The sequence below is a fragment of the Sinocyclocheilus grahami genome, unplaced genomic scaffold, assembly GCF_001515645.1.
Source record: "Sinocyclocheilus grahami isolate Dianchi unplaced genomic scaffold, SAMN03320097.WGS_v1.1 scaffold3.1, whole genome shotgun sequence".
NCBI lineage: Eukaryota > Metazoa > Chordata > Actinopteri > Cypriniformes > Cyprinidae > Sinocyclocheilus > Sinocyclocheilus grahami.
This window is the reverse complement of record NW_015505182.1, coordinates 6,746,009-6,772,002: the sequence shown is the minus strand read 5'-3', so window position 1 is coordinate 6,772,002 and position 25,994 is coordinate 6,746,009. Positions and strand designations below refer to the sequence as shown.

The window sequence follows — 25,994 nt, the reverse complement described above, 5'->3', positions numbered from 1 at the left end:
GATGTAGATGAGTTTGTGTCTTCATCTGAACAGATTTGGAGAAATGTAGCATTACATCACTTGCTCACCGATGGATCCTCTGCAGTGAATGGGTGCCGTGAGAATGAGAGTCCAAACAGCTGACAAAAACATCACAATAATCCACACCACTCCAGTCCGTCAATTAACATCTTGTGAAGTGAAAAGCTGCATGTTTGTAAGAAACAAATCCATCATTAAGATGTTTTTAAACTGATCTACATCTCAGATGGTTTGAGAGTGAGTAAATTGTCAGGAAATGTTCATTTTTTTGATGAACTAATACTTTAATCGGTTGATGTTTGGGCTTTTGTTATTGGCCCTTTTTATTGCAAATAAAAAAATGTAAATACATATTCAGAGGAATTGTATGTTTGTACTGGAAATATTTCACAATATTTCTTGTATTGCGAAATATGGTGCTTTTTGGTGCAGTGAGTCACTCCCTGAACCTGAACATCTGCATAAGTAACTAATAAGCTGACCTCTACAGGTCATTTTCTACAGGCTTCATTCCTTAGTGGAGGAATGTAGAGAAGTTGACATCTACATACTTGATCTCTCCTTCCACCATCTCAGACATTCAGCTGTTTACTATTTTAGTTGCCAGAATGTGCATTAACTAGAGATAATTACCCATTCAGCTCAATATTCTGATGAAATGTTAGGATTTCCCAAAGGTACTTACACGTTTTGTTACTACACAGCTGAGTAAATTCTGAGAAGGAATGTTTTTCCGTTTAAACTTTTGTAAAAATATTTTATTGCGGAAATTTGACAGAAAATGCATCACTTCAAAGCAGCCTGTGTTAAATACACTGTTTTCTTTGTGGTCAGGCACTGCATACGGTTTATAACTAGAACTTATCAGTGTTCTGGTGCAAAGCCAGCATTATTCTGGCTGATAGCGGGCCACTTTCTAGTGAACATATTTAGATGACCACTTAACAGTGACCTTTCCCCCAGTTTCTGCCACCTGATGTTTGAAGAACAAGTGCCCGCAGGCCTGTGGTTGAAAACTATTACAGTCAAAACAGTTTTGAAATGGTATTTTGAAAATGTTTGGTTTTTTTGAATAATCACCACATGCAACTTACCTCAACCACAATCATGAACAATTATTATGAGATGTTTTTTTTTCTGTAATATACAGTATAATGAGATCCACACTCAAAATGTCAAATGAAAATTTCAAAAAGTGATACTTATTTTAATGAGAAGAATTTGATAGATGATCAAACAATAGACATGCTGCTGAAAATCAAAACAAAATAGATGACTTTTTCACAAACTGTCTTTGTACCAGTGTTATATTATTTTCATTGATATACTGCTATAGTTTTTGTTATTTTTTATATTTTTTTAGTTTGAGTTATTTTAGTACTTCAAGTTTAACTATTAAAATATTGTTTCCAGTAACACATTTAAAGAGCTTAGAGGCACTCCTTTTTCTCAGTTGCTTTATCTTAAATAAAATGTTTAAATCCCACAAAACTTGGAGCAACTTCAACAGATCTACAATGCCACAAGTAACACTCACCCATAATCGAAGTGTTATTGGACTAAAATTCCTGAATCTCTTTGTTTTGCATAAAAACACAAATTAACAATGTGATATTTAGACCAGTGTGCTGTATATATGCATAGGACCGATGTTTTTTGACTGTACTTCATTTCTTATATATTATGGTATGACGAGTATTTGTTTACAACAGAGCTTTGAGGGTGTTTAGCTCGAGCTTGGAATAGAGGTAAGACTGGGAAGGCAGGGTCACTAATCACTCTGGCCTTCATGAAGAATGTTCCGGACAGACGCGTAAAGGTCAGGACCTGTTGTCACAAGTTGTGTATTTATTTTCAGCCTCCTCCAACCTCTTAACTTTCATCTGTTAGACCATTTTTCCTCTGTGACACTGTAAATGTTTTGTCAGACAGCCCAACTTTTTCGACAATTTGTGCTATTGTTATTGTAAATGTAAAAACAGTGCACTGTCTGATGGAGAGATCACAAGCTTATGTTGACGTGTGTGTGTGTGTGTGTGTGTTGACGTGTGTGTGTGTGTTTGCGTGCACCAGATCACATTTACATCCTGTTCCTAAGGACCCTTCTTAATTTCATGCCCTCATCACAATTTCATGCCTTGCTTTGTTCCAGTCGGAGCGTAACCGTGACTAATGTCACACTTTTGCCTTTTTTACAGCTTACCAGAAAGTTCAGTCTCATGACTGAACAAGCAACAAAAACACTGACTGGCAATGACTGCAAGTCAAGTGTTTATTTATTGACATTTGCCGTATAGTTATTATGAGACCCGTGTGATCTGTGTCCTGACTTGGCCTGTGTCCACAGCTCTGTCTGACTGATGCTTTACTACGGTACGTGAGCCACATGTTCCACTGAACAGGCTAAATATGTTTTTGAACGCGAAAGCACTGCAGCATCCAGCAGGTCAAGATGTTCCTAATGTAGCCGAGACGTCCTGAGAGACAGCTCTCCTAACTTAGTCTGCCATGTAGGCCTTATTAAATTAGATTCTCCACATTTAAAAGGTGAAATTCCTTTTTAAAGCATGTGAATTTTATTTTCTTAATGAAATCTTCAAATACCCATAGCTATAACACATGACACTTTGATATAAGGATATACGTTTTTTTAAGGCAAAACTTTCATATAAAGATTGTACTTTTATATAAAGTACTTTCATATAAGTCCTAGAATAAGGGCGTATATAAGATATACATACACTCTAAAAAATGCTGGGTTGTTTCAACCCAACTTTGGGTCAAATATGGACTAACCCAACCGTTTGGTTACATTTTTACATTACATTTTTAACCCAGAATTTGGGTCAGTCCATATTTGACCCAAAGCTGGGTTGAAACAACCCAGCATTTTTTAGAGTGTATGTATATCTTTGTATACTGTATATGAACAAATTAATAGATAATAAATAAAAAAGCACCTATTATACTTTAATTTTAGATGATATATTTCTATTAAATAATTGTCTTTCCCCCACATATATAGTGATTGAAAACATACTTTTGAAATTCCAGATTATATATTTTTTTAGTTTCACCAAAAATCATATATATATATGCAATTAATGAAAAATAAAAAAAAGAACATTAAATATAAAAATCACATATTATACTTTCATTTTAGATGACCTTTTTCCTATTTTCTATTAAAGACTTTTCTTTTCCACAAAATAAATGTTTAGATACTTTAACATATCGTTTTGCTCCAAAACATACTATTGTAATTCCAGATTATATTTTTTAGTTTCCCCAAAAACACTACATAATACTTAATAAAATAAATTATTATAGGCTACATATTATAAATTATTATTATTTATAGTTTATTCATAGCATATTATGTATACTAGAAAAAAAAATTATATAAAAAAAAACTAATTATTGTTAAAGATTAAATAGTTTTTGGGCGTGTTCAAAAATCCCATCCATTTTCTTTAAACGTGCAAACAAAGACTCAGTGTAATCATTGATTACACTGTGACACATTCCTGTTTAACATATAAAGCATTGCATAACACTGTGCAACAGTATCAACACAAACTTTCCCCTGATTCCTTCTTATGATAGGTGGGTGTGTCCCCTCGCCACTGCCTCGCAGCGATTGGCTGCGCCAGCTGTCAATCAGTGGGCGTGTGCGCTTGTGTTTTCACATACTTCTCCTCCTTTATACCTCAAGGCTCGAGCATCAAAATAAAGCACTAACACACAAAACGAGGACAATGAGGGGCGCCGACCGGTCCAAAAACACGCAGAATCTGGATAAGAGGGGTAAGGAGCATGAGGTTATGGCTGTTCTCTGGCGGAAGCAGCTGGTATTGTGTGCGCGAGAAGGAAGAAGTAAACAAGACTCTGTCACGTAGGCGCGTGTGCGTTGAACTCAAGAGTCCACGAGCCGTTTATTTGAGCAGTAACATTATATATATGGCCTGTTAATAATATACTCGCATAACCTATGCTTACACATTGCTGTAAACCATGCGCGTGGTCTAAAAACAAACTAACGCTGAGTTCTGTGTAATGAACTGAATGAATGAAGATAAGCACAGTGTTTGGGGTGATGTACTGCATGCATTGGGTTTTTTTATGCGGTCGATTTTTATTGGGTTGTGCAGTAAGGTGTCATTTCTCAGTAGTGTTTGTGTTGTGCATTCATGGTGTACAGGAGTGTGGAGGAGTTGAGCACTGAATGAATGAAGATAAGCACAGTGTTTGGGGTGATGTACTGCATGCATTGGGTTTTTTATGCGGTCGATTTTTATTGGGTTGTGCAGTAAGGTGTCATTTCTCAGTAGTGTTTGTGTTGTGCATTCATGGTGTACAGGAGTGTGGAGGAGTTGAGGTCAAATCATGGCCATGTTTGTTGGATGACTGACATGGAGGTAAACTGCAGCTTGCCAGGTTGTAAAATTAGACTACTATGACCTAGAGAGAAGACAAGAATTAAGGTTATCAGCAAATGAGATGTATTATAATGGCATTTCCCCCCCAGATCTGTTTAAGTGACTGGGAAATAAGGAGGTTGTTGTGTAGTAATTGCTAACAATCTGGGCTGGTAATTAAATGGTTGTAGATTTGGACCCCATAAGTATCCATGAAATATCATTCAGTCCATTGTGATGAGAATGACAGTCAGTTTTACACTAGAACTAAAACCAGTATAATTATATATCGGAGAATTTGAGCAATGACAGTTGATCAAATGTTGTAGCCTACAACATGAGACAAGATAAGCAGTATATGCCAGATATGATTATGATTTGTTTGTAGAATGATATCAACATATTCCACACCCACTCTCCCAATTTTTCTTTAGCCACACCAAAGACCTAGTTTTCTCTGGAAATCTGAATGCTGAGTAATGAGTCTGAACTACTAACTGTGATTTGATCAAATCTGGAATTGGAAGTGAATGTATGATGATTGAGGTTTTGTGGTTTGCTGGTTCCTCGTGTAGAACAGCTCAATCTCAGTCAGTTGCACGATTGTTTTCATTTAATAAGGAGATTAATCAGAAATGTTTAGGATTTCAGGAGAAAAGAAGGATACATCAATGTGTTTTCAGTAGAATACATTAGGCAAATGTGAAATTTGGCCCCTAATTTAAGATCTGTTTGCTGTAAAACGCAATCTAACATTGTGTAGCCTCATAAGATTATCTTTTAACCCTATATCAGTGCAGACTGCACACTGATATAAATATACGCTGTTTCTCACAAATCACTGTTATTATCAAGCTCTAGAGCTCAAGTCAAATCCTCTACCCACAATCCATTGGGTCCGTAGCCATGACAAAGTCTCTTTCTTGCCATCTAGTGGTTGATGTGTGATATGTGCATCATGTCTTTGGCTTTACTTTCACTTCCAAAATGTAAGAAAGAACAGATTCTGCCATTTTTTAAGCCTTAAAATGTGTTTTAGTATAGCTGGCTGCAATAACATTGTTTTCTTGAAGTGTACTGTTGTAATGTTTAAGTTTAGGCCGGGTCTATGATCGGTTGCACTGCTAATTTTAAAGGTGAACTTTGACCTAATTTGCATTCTTTTGTATTTTGTTACTGTTTTTATTACAAGCATTCTCTTTAAATCCACTGTTATTGTTAAAACAGGCTTTACAAGATAGAGCAGTGATTCACAGTACCACATCTGGAAAAATCGGGACTATTTGCAACCTGCAAATGCCATCGAAAATGTCCAGGATTAGTGTGGCCAGTACTGATTTGTTTGAACAGTTTAATGTACACTTAATTTAATTTAGATTCTAAGTCTCAAACACGTGTTTAAAATGTTTAAATCGCAGCTGCGCGCGCATAGTGGTTGCAGAAAAACACTGGGAAGAAGTGGAGATAAATGGAGAAGGGTCTGGCTGCAGCCTTGCACTTGCACTCTCAGACACTTGCGCTTCCGCGACGTCGCTTGCAGTCTTTTTTATTTTGTTCTATTTATTGATTACTTTTTGTTTGAATCTCTCAACATTTTACAACAGTAGCCAGGTGGGGAAGACTAACTTACAAAGTCACTTGCAATCGCCACTTGCACTCTCCGATACCTGCGACGTCACTTGCAATCGACACAAATCGTGCGTGTTGCCAATGGAGACAAGACGCTGTGGTGGTGATTAAACGATTAAAACTAATTTTGTACCGTAACATACTAGAGACTTTGAGCACTGCGTTCATATTCTTCTGTTCTGTGGCCACGGATTTGCGGGTCTTGTCTTTTTCTTGCAGGACCCTGTTAGGCCTATAATATAAAATTAGTTTTAATCGTTTAATCACCACCACAGCGTCTTGTCTCCATTGGCAACACGCACGATTTGTGTCGATTGCAAGTGACGTCGTGTACACTTAATTTAATTTAGATTCTAAGTCTCAAACACGTGTTTAAAATGTAAAATAGCATAGTGGTTGCAGAAAAACACTGGGAAGAAGTGGAGATAAATGGAGAAGGGTCTGGCTGCAGCCTTGCACTTGCACTCTCAGACACTTGCGCTTCCGCGACGTCACTTGCAGTCTTTTTTATTTTGTTCTATTTATTGATTACTTTTTGTTTGAATCTCTCAACATTTTACAACAGTAGCCAGGTGGGGAAGACTAACTTACAAAGTCACTTGCAATCGCCACTTGCACTCTCCGATACCTGCGACGTCACTTGCAATCGACACAAATCGTGCGTGTTGCCAATGGAGACAAGACGCTGTGGTGGTGATTAAACGATTAAAACTAATTTTATATTATAGGCCTAACAGGGTCCTGCAAGAAAAAGACAAGACCCGCAAATCCGTGGCTTTTCTACTGGAGGAAAACGCTTAACGAGAAACTTTGTGCATTGCATTCATATTCAGATGGCTTGCAGGACCCTGTAGGTTACGGTACAAAATTAGTTTTAATCGTTTAATCACCACCACGGCGTCTTGTCTCCATTGGCAACACGCACGATTTGTGTCGATTGCAAGTGACGTCGCAGGTATCAGAGAGTGCAAGTGGCGATTGCAAGTGACTTCGTAATTTAGTTTCTTTTGTCTTGTCTTCACCACCTGGCTACTGTTGTAAAATATTGAGAGATTCAAACAAAAATAATAAATAAATAGAACAAAATAAAAAAATAAAGACTGCAAGTGACATCGCTAGCGGAAGTGCAAGTGTCTGAGAGTGCAAGTGCAAGGCTGCAGCCAGACCCTTTTGTATAAATGGGTAAAATCCATGGAATAAAAGAAAAAAATATTTTTATGCCTTTTGATGTCAAAATAATTTTTATAGAATACTGTTGTCAAAGACTCCATTTGAAGCTAAATGCAGACGTTTAAATGGACATACTATGGATGAAAACTGTTATGATTACTCCACTTTTAAAGCATAAATTCGATTTAAACAATAGGTCTACATAATATTCACATATGCTGTTCATAGGGGACATATTGTATTAGCCCTACAGTCACAGCATGACATATTATTTAAACCTTACTATTAAAATTTTTTACATAACATTTATTTATTTTATCTCACAATTCTTTTTTTCTCTCGCAAATGCAAGTTTATATCTCCTAATTTGGACTTTATAACTCGACTTAACTCAAAAATAGTGAGTTTGTCAAATCTGAGGGAAAAAAGCCAGAAGAGCCGAGGGGAAAAGAGAGAATGACGAGTTGTTTTTCCTTATTAGAATTGTGAGATATAATCTCGGAATTGCGAGAATAAAGTCAGAATTTTGAAATATAAAATCAAATTGACCTTTTTTTAATTATTTTATTCCATGGCTCCATAGACTGCCACTTGGAAAACCGTCATCCCTGTTTCGGATCTGTAAGACTATCCCACTCTCTAACGTCAATTTCGTACAATAACAGTGCTTATCGCTGGGTGACAAGCTCTTGTAATATGCGGAGAACATTTTGAAAATGACATCTAATCAATATAATTTATAATCTTTTTAAACCTAACTATTTTGTACCCTATCCGTGAAATTCTCTAGCCGTAAAGGCTATCTCTCCCGGGTTTTCTGCAACCATGATGCACGCGCATCCTGAATGTTTACAAACCTATAATTGATCTATACCAGGGGTGCCCAAACTCGGTCCTGGAGGGCCGGTGTCCTGCAGAGTTTAGCTCCAACCCCAATCAAACACACCTGAAGCAGCTAATCAAGCTCTTACTAGGCATACTAGAAACTTAAAGGCAGGTGTGTTGAGGCAAGCTGGAGCTAAACTCTGCAGGACACCGGCCCTCCAGGACACCCCTGGTCTATACAAAAAGAATAATATAAATGTCCAGTACCACACGGGGGTGCTCGGACAAGCGCTGTTTTAGAACAATAGAGAAAACCTGGGGCAAGTTCAAGCTCAAACCGGTGTGCACAGTTTTGCTACGGTTTCCGGTTTGAACGACATGTTTCCTGGAAACGGTGTGCAATGGGGTTTGAGATGCATTTTCTCTTGTTTGGTGGGTGTGTCAAACATGTCAGCCCAATCAGCAGCAACATGTATATAAACCATTAAAGAGATTATTAAAGATATTAAAGAGGTATTAAAGTATTAAAGAGACCGCTCGCACAATGTAATTAATATCAAAATAAACTCACAAGAGCAAGTATATTGTTTGCACATGTTTATTTACATTAAAGGCAAAATAACTGAAATAATAAGGGCACAAGTATAGATCTGGAACTTCTTTAAGTCTGTCTAAATACAGTATCATTTAGTAATTGCAATGCCTTCTGGTCCATATCCTTTCCTTAGAAAGGTGTGCTAAATACTGATTAACGTAACATAAAAAACTATAGATATTTATATATTTAGCTATTGTATTATGTAGTGATACTTTCATAAACTTTCCTATACTTTCCTATTCTTTCCTAATATTACAATATCATAGCACAACAACAGTGATCAGCAATAATAATAAGCCTAATACTCACAATAAAAATAATAAGGTCATATAGATCATAACACAGTCTTGGAGGTAAGAAGTGGATTATCCTTCACCTGAAATGTTTGTCTTTTCATCCTGAAATGCGAGGCAAATGTTGGATCGCAATAATTAGGAACCACAGTTTCCACAAATCCCTTCACTCGATTGGGATGTTCTCTTTTATTCTGGGGGTCAAGGGCAATGACTGTACCATCGAGCGTATTTTGCAGTATTAAACACGTATTTATCCCGGGTGTTCAACGCACCACCGTTTCCGTTTAAAAAAACGTTTTGCACCGTTTTTGTCGGGGCTGAACGCAGCCCTGCTGTATCATACGTGATGCATCAATTTCTTGGGCATTTCTTCATTGCTGGAAAAACCTGTTGTACACAGGCTTCTACATGTCTTCTGTCGTCTGCTTGATAGTTTATACTTTTTTTAGGAAGCGAAATGCCTTTTATTATACTGTAATTATACTAATATCAACCTTCAGGTTTTGGTACACATGTAAAATCTTTAATAGTTTGTATAAAGTAAGCCAAGAATTCATACAACCTCTGCTCAGGACGATTTTTTCGTCTTACTGGAGACATTTGTTCACTTATAATAATTTAATAATAACTTTAATAATAATAAAAAAACTTACAAACAAATGAAAATACTTTGGAGATGCAGCAACCTTAAACGACTATGATTAGTTCATCTAAAGTAACAGACACCACGCGACAAATGACATTAAAAAAATAAACATTTCACCAGTTATTTTTGAAATATTATATAAGTATTCAAATTTAGACTGTTGTATAGACCAAGCCGCTTAAACACTTATTTTTGGATTATTATGTATGTCCTAATCACCGTGTATTTGTCCATGTTAATCAATCACTATGTAAAAATACACCAGGCATTACGGTAAAGTGTAGTAGGTGCGCATTTCCCGCTGCTGTTACGGTAGTGTTGTTCTCTAGCAGTTATTGTTCAGCACCGTCTTTAGTGCTCACTGATGGTTATAGACGCTTGTGTGTAGAGACGACGGATAAAATGAATGCAACAGAGGACAGCACGGAGCAAAGCGGTAACAGTCTAACCCGAGAGCTCACACAGAATCCTTTAAAGAAAATATGGGTGCCATCCTCCACTAACGGCCTTCCAGACAGACACATTAGTCAAAGGAAGGGTGAGTATGGATGAAAGGATGAGAACCGGACACTGATGCTGGAGTCAGATGCGGGTTAAAGAGGCTTTCTGATGCAAAGCTTATATGGCGATACAATTTAACGATGGTTTGAGCTGGACTTAAATAATTCTAGAAGCGTTTTGTTTGATTGTATTTAATTGTTTTTAATCAAACATGTCAAATAGACTAAATTTCATGAATTAAAATGGATGATTACGAGTTATATTTATATTTGTAGCCTGTATAGCGTTTAGTAATAACAATTTAAATTGTGCACTAGTATGTGCATATTAAAACATACTATAAATATAGTATAATATTATTAATAATAAAAAATATATACTTGAATATATAAAATATTTACAGTGCCATTATTTCATATACATATATTAAGTGTTCCCATGATTATGGAAAACCTGGAAATATAAGGGAATTTTAAAATGATGTTTTCTAAGCCAGTCAAAGTTATTCATGGAAATTTCTATAATAAAAATACAATTTTCATCTCTACATGATCAGTTATGCTGTCTCGAAAATATTTCAACAGCTAAATATTGCTTTATGCTTTTGCTTTTATTGCTTTTTTTATTGCATATAAAATATGCAGTTCGTTGAGGAGATACCGAAATGACTTATGCTCTACAATGACAACTCACAGATTTTATTAAAGCAATAAAAAGGTCACCTTAACTGCACATGGATTAAAACATTTCAGTTCTTTACACCATATGGTGTGATGATCGACAGTTCACCTGCAGTATATAGGAAGAATATTATTGTTACACATCTCTGCTTAGTTTTTTTATGAGATGCTGTTTTTTTGTCTTTCAGTATGCATGACCAACTGCCCCACACTTATAGTAACTGTTGGTCTACCAGCCAGAGGAAAGACCTACATCTCCAAGAAACTGACACGCTACCTCAACTGGATTGATGTTCCAACAAAAGGTCAAATGCATATCTGTGACTTGAAATGCTGGCCATGAGTTTGTTGTTACAGATGTTTTGCTCATCCAGAAATTGACTTGTCTTGGTGTTTTAACTTCGCAGAGTTTAACGTTGGGCAGTACAGACGTGAATGTGTGAAGATCTACAAATCCTTTGAGTTCTTTCGGCCAGACAATGAAGAGGGGCTTAAAATCAGGAAGTAAGACATTGATTTTTATCAGCAGCAACCATTCAGAATGTGAAATGAAACTGCTAGTTTAAAAAAAAAATTGCTTAGAAGCTCATGTGATTTATTTATTTTTGTCTCTTCTAGGCAGTGTGCATTGGCAGCTCTCAATGATGTACGGCAGTTCCTCACAGACGAAGGCGGCCAGGTGGCGGTAAGAAAACATCATTTGAACACAATGTGTATAGAATATAGAATCTCATATGGGTAAAAATACTGTGCTCAAGTACTTCAGTTGCAATGTAACAGTTCCTTTTTGTATGCATGTACCCATTTTGCTTTACAATCTTTAGGTTTTTGATGCCACAAACACAACAAGAGAAAGGAGTGCCATTATTTCATATACATATATTAAGTGTTCCCATGATTATGGAAAACCTGGAAATATAAGGGAATTTTAAAATGATGTTTTCTAAGCCAGTCAAAGTTATTCATGGAAATTTCTATAATAAAAATACAATTTTCATCTCTACATGATCAGTTATGCTGTCTCGAAAATATTTCAACAGCTAAATATTGCTTTATGCTTTTGCTTTTATTGCTTTTTTTATTGCATATAAAATATGCAGTTCGATGAGGAGATACCGAAATGACTTATGCTCTACAATGACAACTCACAGATTTTATTAAAGCAATAAAAAGGTCACCTTAACTGCACATAGATTAAAACATTTCAGTTCTTTACACCATATGGTGTGATGATCGACAGTTCACCTGCAGTATATAGGAAGAATATTATTGTTACACATCTCTGCTTAGTTTTTTTATGAGATGCTGTTTTTTTGTCTTTCAGTATGCATGACCAACTGCCCCACACTTATAGTAACTGTTGGTCTACCAGCCAGAGGAAAGACCTACATCTCCAAGAAACTGACACGCTACCTCAACTGGATTGATGTTCCAACAAAAGGTCAAATGCATATCTGTGACTTGAAATGCTGGCCATGAGTTTGTTGTTACAGATGTTTTGCTCATCCAGAAATTGACTTGTCTTGGTGTTTTAACTTCGCAGAGTTTAACGTTGGGCAGTACAGACGTGAATGTGTGAAGATCTACAAATCCTTTGAGTTCTTTCGGCCAGACAATGAAGAGGGGCTTAAAATCAGGAAGTAAGACATTGATTTTTATCAGCAGCAACCATTCAGAATGTGAAATGAAACTGCTAGTTTAAAAAAAAAATTGCTTAGAAGCTCATGTGATTTATTTATTTTTGTCTCTTCTAGGCAGTGTGCATTGGCAGCTCTCAATGATGTACGGCAGTTCCTCACAGACGAAGGCGGCCAGGTGGCGGTAAGAAAACATCATTTGAACACAATGTGTATAGAATATAGAATCTCATATGGGTAAAAATACTGTGCTCAAGTACTTCAGTTGCAATGTAACAGTTCCTTTTTGTATGCATGTACCCATTTTGCTTTACAATCTTTAGGTTTTTGATGCCACAAACACAACAAGAGAAAGGAGGGAGACGATCCTCAGATTTGCAGAGCAGAATGGCTTCAAGGTGCTGGATATGGGATCATTCATCTAAGCTGTGTTTCTCATTTGTTCGCTCTTTTAAAACACTCTTTTCACACCCCTCAGGTTTTCTTTGTGGAATCTGTGTGTGAAGACCCGGATGTTATTGCCGAGAACATTGTGGTAAGTCTCAGAACTGCAGAACATCTTCAATACCTTTATCTTACGTTGTTTTTTTGTCTAAATTGGTGGTCTTGGTGTTCAGCAAGTGAAGTTGGGCAGTCCAGACTACACACACTGTAACACAGAAGAGGCCGTCGCAGACTTTATGAAGAGGATAAAATGTTATGAGAACTCTTATCAGCCACTGGATGAGGAACTGGACAGGTAAATGCCATTTCGGTGCTGCTGAATCCAAACTATGAATCTATGAATTTCACACTGTTTTTTTTTTGGTGTGTTCAGGGACCTTTCGTTTATTAAGATCATTGATGTGGGGCGGCGGTACCTGGTGAACCGGGTGCAGGACCACATACAGAGCCGAATAGTGTACTACCTCATGAATATCCACATCACGCCCCGCTCCATCTACTTGTGCCGGCATGGAGAGAGTGATCTGAACATCAAAGGTCGTATCGGTGGAGATTCAGGGCTCTCGGCCAGGGGAAAGGAGGTAAGCTGTATAGGCCTGTTTGCATTGACTGATCATTTTTAGTGTAACTAACAAGCACAAAAATGGCTTGAGGCTTGACGGTCTTGAAATAACATGTAAAACTAATTAAATCAGGACAGAAAAATATTATTGTATCATAATAAGATTCTAATGCTATTATATACAACTGTTTAAAAGTTTGGAGTCATTTTTATTTTTTATTACTTTTCAGCAAGGACTCATTAAAGGATCACTCCACTATTTTTGAAAATAGGCTCATTTTCCAACTCCCCTAGAGTTAAACAGTTGAGTTTTATCATTTTCGAATCCATTCAGCCGATCTCCGGGTCTGGCGGTAGCACTTTTAGCTGTAGCTTAGCATAGATCATTGAATCTGATTAGACCGTTAGCATCTCGCTTAAAAATGACCAAAGAGTTTCGATATTTTTCCTATTTAAAACTTGACTCTTCTTAAATTTACATCGTGTACTAAGACCGACGGAAAATGAAAAGTTGCGATTTTCTAGGCCGATATGGCTAGGAACTATACTCTCATTCCGGCGTAATAAGCAAAGAACTTTGCTACTGTACCATGGGTGCAGCAGGCGCAATGATATTATGCAGATCGGCTGAATGGATTCGAAAAATGGTAAAACTCAACTGTTTAACTCTAGGGGAGTTGGAAAATTGGCCTATTTTCAAAAATAGTGGAGTGTTCCTTTAAATTAATCAAAAAGGACAGTAAAAACGTTTATAATGTTATAAAAGATTTTTGTCAAATAAATGCTGTTCATTTAAACTATGTTCATCAAAGAATTCTGAAAAAAAAAAAAAATGCATAATGATTTCCACAAAAATATTAAGCAGCACAACTGTTTTCAACATTGATAATAAAAAAAGAAAAAGTTTCTTGAGCAAATCAGCATATTAGAATGATTTCTGAAGGATCACGTGACACTGAAGACTTTAGTTATGATGCTGAAAATTTAGCTTTGCCATCACAGGAATAAATTATATTCCAATAGAAATCAGATATTTTAATAGGTAATAATATTTCACAATATTGCTGTTTTTAATATATCTTTATTAAATATAGGCAGCATTGGTGAGCATAAGAGGAAAATTTTTTTTTTTCAAAAACATTAAAATCATATTAGCCTTAAACCTTTTAATGGTAGTGTAGAAAAATGGACATAATGATAAACATTATATATTATAATAATTTAATCTTCAAATACCCATGGTCCAGAAATGAATGGTGAATTCTAAGTGAAACACTTGTAAATGCAATTAAAATGATTGATTTTAGTTAAATAAAAAAAAATAAAAAAAATGAATGTATGCATTTAGCAGACGCTTTTATCCAAAGCGACTTACAGTGCATTCAGGCTATACATTTTTTATCAGTATGTGTGTTCCCTGGGAATTGAACCCACGACCTTTGCACTACTAACACAATGCTCTAACCACTAAGCCACAGGAACATTAGTTTATATATGTTTTTCCCCCCAGATATTGGCCATAATATGCTAAAGATTATCAGCTTATTATCAGTAGCACCATACATTTTTAAGTTGTATCGTTGAAAATGAGTTTTGGACAAATGACTTTGAGCAGAAAGTCCTGCTTCTCTCTGTTTTAATTAGATCAGGTGTCTTAGACCTTTTCAAAGAATATATGTTTCTTTAGTGTTAGGTAATAATTTAAACCTGTTTTTTTCACTGTCCCTGTCAGTTTGCTAAGTCTTTGGGCCAGTTTATCCAGTCGCAGAATATCCATGATTTGAAGGTGTGGACGAGTCAGATGAAGAGGACCATACAGACGGCAGAAGCTGTGGGAGTGCCATACGAACAGTGGAAAGCTCTCAATGAGATTGATGCCGTAAGTCTCTTATTTCTGAACGTTAAACAAGCTTTGTCTTTATTTTATGGATATTGTGTTACTTGACTCTTCAATCTGTGTGTGTTTAGGGTGTTTGTGAGGAGCTCACGTATGAGGAGATCCAGCAGAGATATCCACTGGAGTTTGCATTACGAGACCAGGACAAATATCGTTATCGCTATCCCAAAGGAGAGGTCTGTTTACATCAGATCAGTTTTCATTCAAACGGTTGCATTTCATTTTAATTGATATCACAAGGGTTAATGGTATTATACATGATAGCGAGATGTTTTTTAGCATTGATATTTTATCCTTTAGTGTTTGTATTGCTCTTTTTTTGTCCCTTTGGCAACAAACAGCTTTTACTTACACTTGAGCACATTAAACAACCATCAAATAACTGTTGCTGATTGCTAGGCTCTCTGTTAGCCATGATCCTCAGGATTGCTCACCAGCTAAATACTCTGAAATGGAGTAAACAAGTCTGTTTTTAGGCTGCATTGACATTGTTCCAAAAAGGCCTAATTGACGTTATTTCACTTGTTTTTGCGAGCTGTTATTACTTTGACCGAGCACATCACACACCATTACCCTCAGCCCGCACATACACACTTCCATTTGCTCCTCTCATCTGTCAGGTTGTGAGCGTGTCTGTTCTTCAGAGCAAGCAGTTCTCATTTAGATCAATATCTCAAACCTGTTTACTCAGAGAGCATTAAAGGACCACAATGTTCTCAATATATTAGATAAAGACTGGGTGCAAGGTCCTTGTGACTTGTGTTTAAGTTTGCATGCAGTTATTCCAGTACTGTACATAATGGTGTGTGTTTTAGTGTGTGTATCATTCTTATATCAGTTTTGATTCAGTATCAATGAGAAAGGTGGTTGCACCTTTATTTTACAGTATGTGTACTTATCTAAGAAAGTACTGGGTAAAATAAGGTAACTACATGGGTTAAGCTTAGGCTTAGGTGTAGGTTCAGGGTTAGTGCTTAGTTATTAACCTCTCACTGTAATTACTATGATAAGTACATAGTATACATGCGGAACAGGACTGTAAAATAATGTGCTACCAGAAAGGTTTCAGTGAACATATTTTTTTAACTAATGGGAAAATGGCAACTGTGCAATATCAAAACATTGTTTAATAGTAGGTCTCAAACCACTAAATATAATTAGCTTTTTTATATAATGGTCAAAATGTAGTGAAAATCATCTCATGTCCATTGATAAAAATGCAAAGATTAATAGAAAGATTGATTTTTGGATTTTAAGAATCTTGTACCAGATTGTGTAAAATTGTAGGTAAAAATATATCCTTAACACACACACACACACACACACACACACACACACACACACACATATATATAATACTATTTTGAATTAGCTTTTTTTTACATTTTGTTTTAATCTTACTTGTAGTTCAAGATTTAATAACTATAACTTTGTGCTTTTTTCATTTTATTAGTTTTTTATTTATTTTTCTATTTATCTTAATTTTAGTAAATTTAGTACTTCTTTTTACTTTATTTTATTTCTATTTATTTTATTTCAGTTAGTTGCCAAGGCAACATTTTTAATTTCCAGTTCAATATTTATTTTATTTAATTTTATATTCTCTGTGTTTCTATTTTATAATTATATATTATGTGTAATGATTGTATATTTTCACTATTTTAATCACATCCTAGCTTTTCTGCAGTTCACTTCAAGAGTTCCTGTTTTTAGGCTGCATTGACATTGTTCCAAAAAGGCCTAATTGACGTTATTTCACTTGTTTTTGCGAGCTGTTATTACTTTGACCGAGCACATCACACACCATTACCCTCAGCCCGCACATACACACTTCCATTTGCTCCTCTCATCTGTCAGGTTGTGAGCGTGTCTGTTCTTCAGAGCAAGCAGTTCTCATTTAGATCAATATCTCAAACCTGTTTACTCAGAGAGCATTAAAGGACCACAATGTTCTCAATATATTAGATAAAGACTGGGTGCAAGGTCCTTGTGACTTGTGTTTAAGTTTGCATGCAGTTATTCCAGTACTGTACATAATGGTGTGTGTTTTAGGACTGTGTATCATTCTTATATCAGTTTTGATTCAGTATCAATGAGAAAGGTGGTTGCACCTTTATTTTACAGTATGTGTACTTATCTAAGAAAGTACTGGATAAAATAAGGTAACTACATGGGTTAAGCTTAGGCTTAGGTGTAGGTTCAGGGTTAGTGCTTAGTTATTAACCTCTCACTGTAATTACTATGATAAGTACATAGTATACATGCGGAACAGGACTGTAAAATAATGTGCTACCAGAAAGGTTTCAGTGAACATATTTTTTTAACTAATGGGAAAATGGCAACTGTGCAATATCAAAACATTGTTTAATAGTAGGTCTCAAACCACTAAATATAATTAGCTTTTTTATATAATGGTCAAAATGTAGTGAAAATCATCTCATGTCCATTGATAAAAATGCAAAGATTAATAGAAAGATTGATTTTTGGATTTTAAGAATCTTGTACCAGATTGTGTAAAATTGTAGGTAAAAATATATCCTTAACACACACACACACACACACACACACACACACACACACACACATATATATAATACTATTTTGAATTAGCTTTTTTTTACATTTTGTTTTAATCTTACTTGTAGTTCAAGATTTAATAACTATAACTTTGTGCTTTTTTCATTTTATTAGTTTTTTATTTATTTTTCTATTTATCTTAATTTTAGTAAATTTAGTACTTCTTTTTACTTTATTTTATTTCTATTTATTTTATTTCAGTTAGTTGCCAAGGCAACATTTTTAATTTCCAGTTCAATATTTATTTTATTTAATTTTATATTCTCTGTGTTTCTATTTTATAATTATATATTATGTGTAATGATTGTATATTTTCACTATTTTAATCACATCCTAGCTTTTCTGCAGTTCACTTCAAGAGTTCTGTTGTGTGACAAATGAACTTTTCAAAGTACAAATGTTCAGTGTAGTATCACTTGATGTTTCATGCCAGCTGCTGATTTTATCCAGCCCCTTTTGTGATGTGATCATTATATAGCAAATGGAACAGTGTTGTAATTGAGTATTCTCCTCACAGTCTTATGAAGACTTGGTCCAGCGGCTGGAGCCGGTGATCATGGAGTTAGAGCGGCAGGAGAACGTTCTGGTCATCTGTCATCAAGCGGTCATGAGATGCCTGCTGGCCTACTTTCTGGACAAGACTGCAGGTAATAACCACCATGACACCACCCATGAAGAGCTTGCCTCTTTTTAAATCACAGTTCACTTGCACTGAAGTGCACTGATCATTAACGCATTTAAAATCTAATCTAAAGTCTACTTGTTTGGTGTGTTTTGTAATTTCCTGCAGAGGAACTGCCTTACCTGAAATGCCCTCTACACACAGTATTGAAGTTAACACCGATGGCCTATGGTAAGACACCCTTTCTTAACTAACCTGGACATTATTCTTTTAATGACACTATTCCGGTCTTGATTGTGAATCATTCTGGGTCTTCAGGTTGTAAGGTGGAGTCAGTCTGTTTGAACGTGGATGCTGTGAATACACACAGAGACAGACCATCGGTAAGACTCACAAACACACAGCCACTGAGCATGTCAGTCAGTTCAGTGGTTAAAAAGCCTCTCTGCTTGTTTTCTCTTAAGGGAAAGTGTGCAGTCAGTCTGCAGTTATGCTTGAGAGCTCTTCTGTATAATAAAGTGATTAAGCTTTGAGGTCTCCTGAGCCTCAGCTGTCACATGAAAGTTCACTGATGATTTTACCTACTAGCATTATTAGGATGTACTGTAGCATGTCAGTTTACAGTTCACGGTTTTTGGGGGTTCACAAATTTTCTCTGTACTGATGCTTTTTCATTTCTTCCCTGTCCAGTGCTGGGTTATTTTATTATTACTGAGATACTAGGTTTTATTAACAATTTGAATATACACACACACCCATACTATATATATAGTATTTTTAGTAATTATGTTGTGTATATATAATTACATAATTATCTAGTAATTTTTATGTGTATTTTTTGTCATTTTTAAACATGTATATAAAACTGATTATATATAATCTGGATTACAAAATCAGATTTAAAAAATTGATTGTGGATTATATTATGTTTACGTATATGTTTGAATACATGATTACATATTATTCACCCAATGGCAAACAATAATAAAGAATATTTTTTGATTTCCCCTAAATAATCTTTTTTAATAAAATGTTTCATTTAAAAAAAGCCAAATTCTTTATGATTTAATAATTATTAGCATTATTACCTTACAAACCCTCTGCAGTTTCTTCGCAAACCACATTTTGGGAAACCCTGATGTATTGTAATGTTTAAAATAGAAAAAATGGAATATATTTTCTTTCTTTTTGTATTTTTATATCAATATAGTACAAGATTATCCTATTCAAATTGACGTCATAAACAAGTTAGGTCAAAAGTAATCTAAAAGTAGTCTGATTATATTCTGTAAAATGTGTAATGTAATTGTTGTTTGTTTCTAATTACAATTTTCGTCATGTCATTTTATATTTATACAATTTATAAATAATCTGTCCAGCACTGGTCCTGTCTATGATGTGAGTTATAAGCAAAAGCTCACTGGGAAACACTTTATTTTAAGGTGTCCTTGTTACACGTTACATGTACTTACTATTATAATAACAATAATGTCATAAACAAGTTTGGTCAAAAGTAATCTAAAAGTAGTCTGATTATATTCTGTAAAATGTGTAATGTAATTGTTGTTTGTTTCTAATTACAATTTTCGTCATGTCATTTTATATTTATACAATTTATAAATAATCTGTCCAGCACTGGTCCTGTCTATGATGTGAGTTATAAGCAAAAGCTCACTGGGAAACACTGTATTTTAAGGTGTCCTTGTTACACGTTACATGTACTTACTATTATAATAACAATAAATTATGCATAATTACATGCAAGTAACCCAAAGCCAAATCCTAACCCTAACCATATAGTAAGTACTGTACATGTAATTAATTAATATTACTCAGTACTTAAATGAATAATTACACTGTAACAATGACGCCTTAAAATAAAGTGTAACTACTCATCGTTTCGGTCTTGTTGTCATCTTGATACGCGTGTGAACTGATGCAAGTTTTTCACAGTTCTGTTTAGGGATGTAACGATTCACTCAACTCACGATTCGATTCGATTCACGATTTTGATTTCACGATTCACTTTTTTTTTTTTTTACAAAATGAGATTCAAGACAAATTATAAATTAAATATGTCCTTTTATCATTGCTTGAACAAAATGCTCCACGTTTCTTTGTGAAATTGAAATATAATACTATAATAAAATGCTAATATAGCACTTATAGCATATAATTACTCTTTTGTTGGTTTTGATTGCTTCTATTGTCCTCATTTGTAAGTCGTTTTGGATAAAAGCGTCTGCTAAATTACAAAATTGAAATATTATGTAAATAACAAAACTAAATTGACATTTTAAAACAAGCCCCAAATCAAATAAATAAGTAACACAAATCAAATAAATCTCTTCATATAAACAAAATAAGGCTTTGTCTGTGCTCTTAACATTTAAAATTAGAGGCAACCACTGCATTTTAATCATGATCCAAACAAAGATGCTGCATACATGCAACATGAGCAGTTTTTAATCTAAATTAGATTGTATAATTTCGACATTTGAAGCAAAAACAGAATGGTTTGACTTTTCTGAAAAATATCTGCATGAAACCGAAACAGCAGACGAGCTGAACGAGACGCAGATTCACTCTCTGCCAGCAGGTGGCGCTTAAAGTGTTTCCGCTGTAAACAAAGCAGCGCTGCACTTATGAACTTTAATATGCATTATACAGAGGCAAGATGACAAGAAAAAATACCATCTAAACTTTTCTAAAGACAGTAAGTTCCCCTCAGACATACATTCATATAAACTCCTACCCCTAAATGAATCGCGATTTGTTTAGCATCTCAACCGATTTGAATCGTCACGTATTTGAATCGATTTTCAACCGGCTCGTGGTTAATCGTTACATCCCTAGTTCTGTTACATCGTCGTCACCTATGTACCTCATCTGTTAATGTGTGACGTCATTCCCTGTGTTTGCTTCAAACAGAACATAGATGTGTCACGGCTGCCGGAAGAGGCTTTGTTAACAGTGCCAGATCATCACTGACAGTTCCCCGTCCCTCTCTTTCTCACACACCATTATCCCATTCCCCTTTCTTAGGAATGTAGACATTCTTACATTCCTAAATGTATTTACTGTATTTCCTAAAATCAGGGGAAATGTTTTACCGGCCAGTAAATGCATTTTGAATTACAGCTCCAAAGTGAAGAACTCTGATTATGTACGCAATTCAATTATTATTTTTTTTTATGAACTAATTCACTATGTGTTCCTGTGTTCTTTGACGACGTGCCGATACTAAATTGCACTTTATCATAAACACGCACTGATGTTTTTCAGTTCCTGCTGCACATGAATGTAACTGCTGCTATGAAAACACCAGTCACTTCAGTAGCATGTGATATTTATTTATGGTGCACAAGGTAATGCATATGTAAATTTGATAGGGTTTTGGCTGGTTAATTTGACATTATTTCTTAATGATTCATCACTTCATAGAATGTGTAGCATGTATATAACAATGGTCAAATTTGGATGAAGCAGAGCCTTGGAAAGAAATTGTAGGTAATTTTAGATTTTTTTTACCCACCAATTATTATTACACATTAATTATTAAGTTTATAGTAAACGTTCAGGTTTTTTTTAAACACTAAGGAATGTTATGATGTATAACGCTCTTCTTCTGGTAACTAAGAAGGAGGAGAAATCTCTACTGTAATGCCTATTTGCGATGCTAATAAAATGTATTTGAATAGTGAAATCCTGTCTCTCTTTACATTCACCCACAATACTGTCTGTCACTGAAGAACAAAGACAGAACAGCTTGTAAAACTTAACAGCACCACACTGCAAAATTTGCAAACCATAAATGATGTAACGTGAATATGACAGGAAAACAAGATGATATTACTGCGAGAAAGGGCAGTAATGTGATTTATGTCAATGGACTTTGACCTGAAGTCAAAGGTTAGAATCAGGATGGAGATATTGAGCTAATCATATCAGATTTTTAAAATCATATCACCTCACCTTTGGTCCCATGACCTTTGACCTCCATGCTGATTTATTGTTTTACACGTGTGTGTGTGTGTGTGTGTGCGCGCGCTGTATTGCTTAAGTGTTTCCATATAGGCTAGTTATAAATATTTAGGCACCATTTTTTTCCCAACAATGTTTTATCCTTTATACTTATAATAATTATACTGGGAAAAATCCTCTAATTCCTCTCATACTCACAGCAAAACACCGTGGCACCTGAAAGAGACAAAATGCAGTTCTATTAAATATTTGGGCAGCGTTATTGAGAAAGTACCACAAGATGGCGCTATTGCCTTGGAAAGACGCTGTGTGTTTGCCTGAGTGAAAATAATTAGCATAGTTATTGTTTTACAAAATGTCTGCTTATGTTATTTGGCTGTTTTGAAGAAATGCCGTTGCACATTTATATCTAAAAATTCATAAATCTATAATATAGTTATTCAGAAGAGGCGCAATCAAAAAACAATCGTTCTTATTTGACTAAACCAGCAAACTAGTGAATTGCTTTGAGAGGCTTAACACCCAAGAGAAATATATGGGTGTCTGTCTTTTGGGTTGAGTTGTTGACTGTTAGCAGGACAAAAGCAAGTCATCCTCTTCATGAAGTGCCAAATGGTTTTGGCTCTGTGTGGAGCTGAAATAGCTGTCCTCTGGCAGAGTGATACATTCCTGTCATTTCTCAGTGGCTCAGATGCTGAGCTGCACTGCTCTTCCTGTAAGCTGCTGTATGACCGCAGGCTTTCTTATTAAGACTGGTGTCATAAGAGATGTGTCCGCAGTAAATGACTCTTTTGGCCTCATGGTGTGTTTGAGATTTAGGAAGAGGGCCACAGTGCTAGAGGATCAGTAGAAATGTATTCAAATAGCCTAAATAATAATAAAAAATAAAATAAATAAATACAGAACAAGGGAGTGATACGGGATCAGTGGAAACGTTTAAAGAAAAGGGTGTAAAAATATAAAAATAATTGATACAAATCTGATAAAAAATAAATGAGCAATAAAAATATTAACTTGCATGAAACTAAAATAGAGGGTTAGTGAAAATGTTTAAAGAAAACAGTATAAAAATATAAAATAAATAATACAAATAAGATAAAAATACAAATAAATAAATAAACAATACATTTAACACTACAGTACTATAGTAAGTAAAAAAAATTCCAAATAATAGTTTACACATCATTATAATATTTACTTGTCATAGTATAAATTGGGTCTGTATATTTAAAAATATGTAGCTGCCTTCGCATGAGGATGAGCATATTTGCGGGTCTGTGGCATTTAAAGGAGACATAAAATGCCCCTTTTTACAATATGTAATATAAGTCTCTGGTGTCCCCACAATGTCTCTGTGAAGTTTCAGCTCAAAATACTCCACAGATCATTTATTATATCATTTTGAAAATGCCTATTTTAGTGGAAGCAGAAACACGCTGTTTTTCGGGCCTGTCTCTTTAAATGCAAATGAGCTGCTGCTCCCCGCCCCCTTTTCCAGAACAGAGCTGTCCCATTACAGCTTGTACCTGCTAAAAACCTCTGTTTTGGTTCTGATGATCATGTTTATCGTGCTGAAATCATGCGTTTTAAAACATATGGGTTTAAACTTCTGATATACGGTTTTCTGAGCGCACACATCCGAAGCACACTGACAGAAAGCGGCTGCCACAGCATGTGAGTACTAAACTAAGTTCTCATTCACACACAAGTTTACCTTAAAAACTCACAGGAGTTACAAAAACAGTCGGTTATGTCTATGAAGGTAAACAACTGGGAAATCTGTGTGGCAGCAGCAATATACAGTAAATAAATTAATAAATCCATTGCTCTCTTGTCTCCTCTGAGGTTGGAACTCAAAATAGTGTTCTGTGCTCATCTCTGCAGCCAAAGGCCGAACAGTTAGCATGTTTTGCTGAAACTTTCGCCATGGCATTAGAGCTGGTACACCGTTGTCGCTTGCGAAATTAAAATTACGGTGCCTTGAGTGGAAGTTTACATATTAAGGGGCGGTAATATTATAATGAGATCCCTTTGCCACGTCACCGAGGGAGCGAAATCAGACGCGCTGGTTTTCTCAGTCGCTTGCAGAAAAAGGCTTCCCAAAACAAAGTGCCTGGGTTAATCTTTTTAATGTTTCCTCGGTTGGTAGATGCACCGGGGACCTGATTATAGCACTTAAAACCTGGAAAAGTCAGATTTTCATGATATGTCACCTTTAAGATAAAAATAATTGATACAAATCTGATAAAAAATAAATGAGCAATAAAAATATTAACTTGCATGAAACTAAAATAGAGGGTTAGTGAAAATGTTTAAAGAAAACAGTATAAAAATATAAAATAAATAATACAAATAAGATAAAAATACAAATAAATAAATAAATAAACAATACATTTAACACTACAGTACTATAGTAAGTAAAAAAAAATCAAAATAATAGTTTACACATCATTATAATATTTACTTGTCGTAGTATAAATTGGGTCTGTATATTTAAAACTATGTAGCTGCCTTCGCATGAGGATGAGCATATTTGCGGGTCTGTGGCATTTAAAGGAGACATATAATGCCCCTTTTTACAATATGTAATATAAGTCTCTGGTGTCCCCACAATGTCTCTGTGAAGTTTCAGCTCAAAATACTCCACAGATCATTTATTATATCATTTTGAAAATGCCTATTTTGAGTGGAAGCAGAAACACGCTGTTTTTCGGGCCTGTCTCTTTAAATGCAAATGAGCTGCTGCTCCCCGCTCCCTTTTCCAGAACAGAGCTGTCCCATTACAGCTTGTACCTGCTAAAAACCTCTGTTTTGGTTCTGATGATCATGTTTATCGTGCTGAAATCATGCGTTTTAAAACATATGGGTTTAAACTTCTGATATACGGTTTTCTGAGCGCACACATCCGAAGCACACTGACAGAAAGCGGCTGCCACAGCATGCGAGTACTAAACTAAGTTCTCATTCACACACAAGTTTACCTTAAAAACTCACAGGAGTTACAAAAACAGTCGGTTATGTCTATGAAGGTAAACAACTGGGAAATCTGTGTGGCAGCAGCAATATACAGTAAATAAATTAATAAATCCATTGCTCTCTTGTCTCCTCTGAGGTTGGAACTCAAAATAGTGTTCTGTGCTCATCTCTGCAGCCAAAGGCCGAACAGTTAGCATGTTTTGCTGAAACTTTCGCCATGGCATTAGAGCTGGTACACCGTTGTCGCTTGCGAAATTAAAATTACGGTGCCTTGAGTGGAAGTTTACATATTAAGGGGCGGTAATATTATAATGAGATCCCTTTGCCACGTCACCGAGGGAGCGAAATCAGACGCGCTGGTTTTCTCAGTCGCTTGCAGAAAAAGGCTTCCCAAAACAAAGTGCCTGGGTTAATCTTTTTAATGTTTCCTCGGTTGGTAGATGCACCGGGGACCTGATTATAGCACTTAAAACCTGGAAAAGTCAGATTTTCATGATATGTCACCTTTAAG

At 35.5% G+C, this 25,994-nt stretch overlaps 1 protein-coding gene across 3 annotated transcripts; it reads left to right on the top strand.

The window, feature by feature from the left end:
- Positions 1–3,690: 3,690 nt before the first annotated feature.
- On the top strand, positions 3,691–22,229 carry pfkfb4a (6-phosphofructo-2-kinase/fructose-2,6-biphosphatase 4a). Of its 3 annotated transcripts, XM_016260933.1 has the most exons (15): positions 3,691–3,828; positions 9,992–10,141; positions 10,973–11,089; positions 11,192–11,288; positions 11,403–11,469; positions 12,745–12,819; positions 12,900–12,956; positions 13,039–13,160; positions 13,239–13,446; positions 15,160–15,306; positions 15,396–15,500; positions 18,419–18,548; positions 18,692–18,754; positions 18,842–18,906; positions 21,455–22,229. In XM_016260933.1, exons 1-15 carry the CDS (start codon positions 3,780–3,782, stop codon positions 21,512–21,514), a joined length of 1,512 nt encoding a protein of 503 aa, XP_016116419.1. In that variant the 5' UTR covers positions 3,691–3,779; the 3' UTR covers positions 21,515–22,229. The 3 variants fall into 3 exon arrangements, with proteins under 3 accessions (XP_016116419.1, XP_016116491.1, XP_016116540.1); XM_016261005.1 differs by lacking the exon at positions 9,992–10,141; XM_016261054.1 differs by lacking the exons at positions 3,691–3,828; positions 9,992–10,141; positions 10,973–11,089; positions 11,192–11,288; positions 11,403–11,469 and adding exons at positions 12,037–12,225; positions 12,328–12,424; positions 12,539–12,605.
- Positions 22,230–25,994: the final 3,765 nt, after the last annotated feature.

Bases quoted from the DNA above. Each gene is read 5' to 3' on its own strand.
- pfkfb4a (XM_016260933.1), top strand. From the start codon at position 3,780: ATGAGGGGCGCCGACCGGTCCAAAAACACGCAGAATCTGGATAAGAGG. The intron at 15,501-18,418 runs GTCTGTTTACAT...TTCTCCTCACAG, and splicing joins ATCGCTATCCCAAAGGAGAG to TCTTATGAAGACTTGGTCCA. The intron at 18,549-18,691 runs GTAATAACCACC...AATTTCCTGCAG, and splicing joins CTTTCTGGACAAGACTGCAG to AGGAACTGCCTTACCTGAAA.